At 43.0% G+C, this 6,845-nt stretch overlaps 1 protein-coding gene and 1 pseudogene across 1 annotated transcript; one reads left to right on the plus strand and one right to left on the minus strand.

The window, feature by feature from the left end:
* The first annotated feature begins 678 nt into the window (after positions 1–678).
* LOC110315535 lies at positions 679–3,509 on the plus strand (annotated as a pseudogene).
* A 1,960-nt stretch (positions 3,510–5,469) lies between these two features.
* Positions 5,470–6,567, minus strand: LOC110315536 (TD and POZ domain-containing protein 3-like). Its single transcript, XM_021189568.1, has one exon. It carries the CDS (start codon positions 6,565–6,567, stop codon positions 5,470–5,472), a length of 1,098 nt encoding a protein of 365 aa, XP_021045227.1.
* Positions 6,568–6,845: the final 278 nt, after the last annotated feature.

Raw genomic sequence — 6,845 nt, forward strand, 5'->3', positions numbered from 1 at the left:
CATCGAGGGTTCTGCAAAAACATCCACAGCTGAGCTTGGCTGTTTGCACTACACGTTACTTATCTTAACACAAACATCTATGGAATCCAGACTGATTTCAAAAGGTTTATTCATATTAAACATTATTTGGTTAAGGTTTTGTCTACAGAGATGATTGTGGCCATGGAGACCAGAAGAGGGCTACAGATCCTCTGAATAACCAGTTACAGGTGGTTAAAAATTCTCCTGTGTGTGCTGAGAATTAAAACAAAATTCTCTGAGAGAGCAGTAATTGCTCTTGCACAAAATGAGTCTTTAAAAAGAAACTTCTCACTCTCTTTCCTTCTGTGATGAGTAAACACTCATGTTTGATGTCCCCTTTCCTCTGGCCCGGGTCATCTGTTCTGCTCAGTCCAATGCAGATACGTTTCTTCAAAGACACTCAGTTGGCCTGTGCTTAGGGCCAGCACCTAAATTGAATCCCAGTTTGCAAGACATCAGACAAGAATCCAACAAGAGGCCAGCAGTGAGCTGGATCTCTATGGAGGTGGTGGCTGGGTGGGTACTGGGTGGTGGCTGCAGCAGCTACTCCTCTGAGCTGAGAGTGTCCAGCTGGTAGCATCTCCTTCCTCCCCCTTCCCCCCTTTTTTGTTTTCCATTCCGCTGTTCCCCTTCCCCATCCCAGATGACCTGATCAAGATGAGGCAGCTGAGGTGGCAGCTGCTAGGTGAAGGCTTTTCATTTCTACCATCGCCTCCCCTCACCACCCCATCCCTTAATATTATTCTTTTGAAGATTCTTCATTGTCAAGCTGCCAAAGTGGAGAGTGCGATTGCAGAAGGGGGTGCTTCTCATTTCAGTGCTTCTTCAGGTGGAGGAGGAAGTAGGGGTGCACCTCAGCACTATCCCAAGACTGCTGGCAACAGTGAGTTCCTGGGGAAAATCCCAGGGCAAAACGCTCAGAAATGGATTCCTGCACAAAGCACTAGACGAGATGACAAATCCGCAGCAAACAACTCTGCAGATGAAAAAGAAGGACAGGATGCAATCTTCAGGAAAGCAAGAGGCATACTAAATAAGCTTACTCCTGAAAAGTTTGATAAGCTATGCCTTGAGCTCCTCAATGTGGGTGGAGAGTCTAAACTCATCCTTAAAGGGGTCATACCGCTGATTGTGGACAAAGCCCTAGAAGAGCCAAAGTATAGCTCGCTGTATGTTCAGCTATGTATGCAACTTGCAGAAGATGCACCAAACTTTGATGGCCAAGCAGCAGAGCGTCAACCAGGACAGAAGAAAAGCACAACATTCAGACACCTCTTGATTTCCAAATTGCAAGATGAATTTGAAAACCGAACCAGAAATGTTGATGTCTATGATAAGCATGAAAGTCCCCTCCTTCCTGAGGAGGAGGAACAGAGAGCCATTGCTAAGATCAAGATGTTGGGGAACATCAAATTCATTGGAGAACTTGGCAAGCTTGATCTTATTCATGAATCTATCCTTCATAAGTGCATCGAAACACTTTTGGAAAAGAAGAAGAGAGTCCAACTCAAAGATATGGGAGAGGATTTGGAGTGCCTCTGTCAGATAATGAGGACAGTGGGACCTCGATTAGACCATGATCAAGCCAAGTCCTTAATGGATCAGTACTTTACCATAATGTGTTCCTTAATGTTAAGTAAGGAATTGCCAGCCAGGATTTGTTTCCTACTTACAGGACACTGTAGAGTTGCAAGAACACCATTGGGTTCCTCGCAAGGCTTTTCTTGACAATGGACCAAAGACTATCAATCAAATCCTTCAAGATGCAGTAAAAGATCTAGGAGTGTTTATTCCTGCTCCTATGGCTCAAGGGAGGAATGACTTCTTCCTGGAAGGACTGTTCATGCCACCAAGGATGAAAATGGATAGGGACCCACTTGGGGCACTTGCTGATATGTTTGGACAAATGCCAGGTAGTGGAATTGGTACTGGTCCAGGAGTTATCCAGGATAGATTTTCACCCACAATAGGACGTCATCGTTCAAATCAGCTCTTCAGTGGCCATGGGGGGCACATCATGCCTCCCACGCAGTCGAAGTTTGGAGAGATGGGGGGCAAGTTTATGAAAAGTCAGGGGCTAAGCCAGCTCTACCATCACCAGAGTCAGGGACTCTTATCGCAGCTACAAGGACAGTCGAACGATATGCCACTCGGTTGTCTAAGAAAGGACAGCTTAATGCAGATGAGATTAGTTTGAGGCCTGCTCAGTCGTTTCTAATGAATAAAAATCAGGAGCCAAAGCTTCAGCCACAGATAACTATGATTCCTCCCAGTGCACAGCCACTGCACACTCAAACACTGCCTCTGGGACAGACACCTCAACTTGGACTCAAAACTAATCCACCACTTATCCAGGAAAAGCCTGCCAAGACTAGCAAAAAGCCACCACCATCAAAAGAAGAACTACTTAAACTGACCGAAGCCATTGTGACTGACTATCTGAACAGTGGAAATGCCAACGATGCAGTCAGTGGTATGAGAGAAATGAGAGCTCCAAAACGCTTTCTTCCTGAGATGCTAAGCAAAGTGATCATCCTGTCATTTGATAGAAGTGATGAAGATAAAGAAAAAGCAAGCTCTTTGATCAGTTTACTCAAACAGGAAGGGATAGCCACAAGTGACAACTTCATGCAGGCTTTCCTGAATGTATTGGAGCAGTGCCCCAAACTGGAGGTTGACATCCCCTTGGTGAAATCTTACTTGGTTTGCAGCTCGTGCTATAATTTCAGAGTTGGTGAGCATTTCCGAACTAGCTCAACCACTGGAGAGTGGCACTCACTTCCCTCTCTTCTTACTTTGTCTTCAACAATTAGCTAAATTACATGACCGAGAGTGGTTAACTGAACTTTTTCAACAAAGCAAGGTCAATATGCAGAAAATGCTGCCAGAAATTGATCAGAATAAAGATTGAATGTTGGAGATTTTGGAAGGAAAGGGACTGAGTTTCTTATTCCCACTCCTTAAATTGGAGAAGGAACTATTGAAGCAAATTAAGCTGGATCCATCCCCTCAAACTATATATAAATGGATTAAAGATAACATCTCTCCCAAACTTCATGTAGATAAAGGATTTGTGAACATCTTAATGACCAGCTTCTTACAGTACATTTCTAGTGAAGTAAGCCCACCCAGCGATGAAACAGATTCTTCCTCTGCTCCTTACAAAGAGCAGTTAGAGCAGGAAAAACAGCTGCTGCTCTCTTTTAAGCCAGTGATGCAGACATTTCTTCACGATCATGTGGATCTATAGATCAGTGCCCTGTATGCTCTGTAGGTGCAATGTTAAAACAGTAGCTTCCCAGAAGGCATGTTACTTCGATTTTTTGTTCGTTTCTATGACATGGAAATTATTGACGAGGAAGCTTTCTTAGCTTGGAAGGAAGACGTAACTTAAGAGTTTCCAGGAAAGGCAAGGTTTGTTCCAGATGAATCAGTGGCTAACCTGCCTAGAAACTGCTGAAGAAGAATCAGAGGAAGAAGCCGACTAAAGAACCAGTCAAAGCCTTAAATTGTGCAAAACATACTGTTGCTATGATGCAACTGCATTTGACCTAACCACTGCGAAAATTCATTCCTCTGTAACATTTTTCACAATATTTAAAGCAGAACCAAGTCAGTAAGGTTTCCTTCTGCATAAGGTTTTTGTACTGTGATGTCTTAATCATAGTCTTACCATCAAATACTTTAGGAGTATCCTTAGCGTTTAGATAGACTATTAGCAGCATGCAATAATTACATCCTAAGTTCTCAAGCAGAGGCTGCCTATTGCAAGGACCTTCTTTGCTGCCAGTTACCATAGGCTGTTTTAAGTTAGAAAACTGAATAGCAACACTGAATACTATAGAGATGCACTTTGCTCAGTAATACTTGAGTTGTTGCAATATTTATTATCCATTTTGTTGTTACAGAAAAATTCTTAACTGTAATTGATGGTTGTTGCTGTAATAGTATATTGCCTGTATTTCTTTTTTTAAAAAAGTATTAAATAGGATCATCTTTATTAAAGCAATATAGCACTAACATCCTAGTAAGGGTTTAATAAAAACATTGCTACTGTTCATCATCCTCATGCATGCATTTGGGGATTGTTTGGCATTTTATTTATTTATTTATTTATTTATTTATTTATTATATGTAAGTACACTGTAGCTGTCTTCAGACACTCCAGAAGAGGGCGTCAGATCCTGTTACAGATGGTTGTGAGCCACCATGTGATTGCTGGGATTTGAACTCTGGACCTTTGGAAGAGCAGTCGGGTGCTCTTACCCACTGAGCCATCTCACCAGCCCCCGTTTGGCATTTTTAAAAGTCAGTTTCTCATATAAATGATGCCAATCTCAAACTCACTATGCAGCCAAGGTTGGTTTTGAATTCCTGATTCTCCTGCTCCCTACTCTAAGTACTAGGAATTACAGGCATGTGCCAATGACCAGATATAATTCAATTTTCATAACATTTACGGCAAGTATGGTGACCTTACAGGTAGGGTAATTCTAGAATCCTCCCTTAGCATCATATAAAACCAAACTGAAGAAAGTAAATGAGAGAGTAAGAGAGGGAAAGAAGGAGGGAAGAAAGGCAGGTAAAGGGAACTTCTGGGATCCCCAAATATATATGAGTGCACCCCATCATGACAACATTCATGGGATTCTCTGGACCAGATCCTTGGTTCTTACTCTTAAATGTACAGTCCGTTTCCTCCTATAGACTTGGCTCTGTCCAGCTGAACTCTTCAGTGTCTTCCTTTCTCCTAACTTCTCTCCACTGGCTCCAAGTCTTCCTCCTCTCTTCCAATTCTTCAGGCTTACTTGGCTACATAGTTACTTTTGTCATCGCTGTGATAAATGTCTATCAAATGCTAATTAAGGAAGAGAGAGTTTCCTGTGGCGCATGGTTTGGGAAGACATAGTCCCTCCTGGCTGAAGTCATGGCAGCACTGTGAGGTGGCAGGTCAGGTTGCATCAACAGTCACAAGCAGAGAGAAAGGGATGCTGGCTTTCCATGTGATTCCACTTTACTCTTCAGTCTGGAACTTAAGTTCATGAGATGATGCTACCCACATTCAGGATGGGTTGTCTTTCAACTAAACCTCTTTTCTAATATTTTCAGATTTGTTTAGAGTTGTGTCTCTTAGGTGATTCTAGATTACTTAATTTATCAAGTTATTTTCATGCACTGATTTTATATACTTGAATCTATCAATACACATTGTGATACTTGAAAAAAAAAAAGAATCCAACAAGAACATCAAAAGTGTAGATGGCAGGTAGAGAATCCCAGACCATAGTGCTGCCCTTCCCCCACCCACTATTTTAACATATTATAGGTGATTTAAATCCTCATTCACTATGCTGCATTTCCCCACATTCACTGTAAATTCTTCTACAACATGATTGTCTAACCTTTAGTCATTGGTAACAACACAAGTTGGTGTAAGAAAGATGTAGATCATAGCTGGTTAGATCCTGAGATCACTTTAGGCTCCAAGCAAGGACACTGTGCAGAAGCCTGGGAATGGAATGCTTCAGCCACCAAGTGGGGATGGGACTCCACCACTGACTTCCACTCTGAGGTCTCAGAGACCTCAGAGGCATGAACAGCAATGAAATCCAGGGCCTGAGTCTTCAGCTTCTCTGTGCTGTGGAGGTCAGCCAGGATGAGAGTGTGTGCAGCATTCTTCACAGAGAGGTTCCTGCAGAGAGCCTCCTCACACATGACCTTCAGGCCTACTAGGCCATACTTGTCAGCAGCTGCCAGCACATCACTGGCCATGGAGTGGCTGTGGAGGTGTGGTGCCTTTCCCGTGTAGATGAAAACCATCATCTCCTTGAAGACATGGGGATTTAGGTTATGGATCTCAATGGGGTTCTTTAGAGTCTCCTTCATTTCATGTTCAAACATCGCCCTGAAAACTGGAGATCGAGCTGCTAGGATGGCCTTGTGAGCCTTGAATTCATGGCCAGCTACCAACAGGCAGCAATCTGTGAAGAGGGAATTCTCCCATAGCTCCCCTACATCATCTGTCAACATGTTCCTTGGATCCTTGATTGCAGGCACCATGTTATATCCAGGCATGTGACATATGGTTCCAACTATGCTCACCTTGCAGCAGATGGTGAGCTGGTCTTCAGGGAGAAACCAGTCCTGATAGGAGAGGAGGAGACCTCGATGGAGAAACTTTTTGAATCCCCTGTGTTCATATTGCAGAAAGCATTCGACTTTGGAGCTCTTTCTACTTTGATATTTCTCTCCTTTAGAATTTACGATCCAGAACTTGAACTTTGCCCAAACTGGGCTCTCCAGATAGCTGAGCAACTCCAGGTAAACTGACAGGTAATCTTTACTTTCTTCATCATCACCATTTGGGTATACCATCAAACACCATGCCAATTCCTCATTGGCCTCTAATGAGAACACTGGGCTTGTAATCCTTTTCTGAATTCCCCCCATGCTAAATGAAAAGTTGCTAATGGTCCACTTATAGCAGAATTTCTGAACATTGATCTGTGTGTAGCCCCAGCTCTTGAATTCCGTGTCCCCTGCCATTTCTGCTGGCGATAGTTTGGGGGTTAAAGTTGGTCTCAGAAGAAGAACTGGAAGTGTTTTAATTCTTCCTCCTGTTGGATACAATTATAGGTACACTTTAGATTTTAGATTTTAGTTTGAATTTCTTTTAGGTTCTCTCTCTCTCTCTCTCTCTCTCTCTCTCTCTCTCTCTCTCTCTCTCTCTCTCTCTCTCTCTTTCTCTCTCTCTCCTATCTTTTTTTTCTGTCTGATTTCCTCTGCCTCTCCTGACTTCTCATCCCTACTCAACTCCCCTCACC

The sequence above is a fragment of the Mus pahari genome, unplaced genomic scaffold (genome assembly GCF_900095145.1).
Source record: "Mus pahari unplaced genomic scaffold, PAHARI_EIJ_v1.1 scaffold_12393_1, whole genome shotgun sequence".
In the NCBI taxonomy this organism is placed as follows: domain Eukaryota; kingdom Metazoa; phylum Chordata; class Mammalia; order Rodentia; family Muridae; genus Mus; species Mus pahari.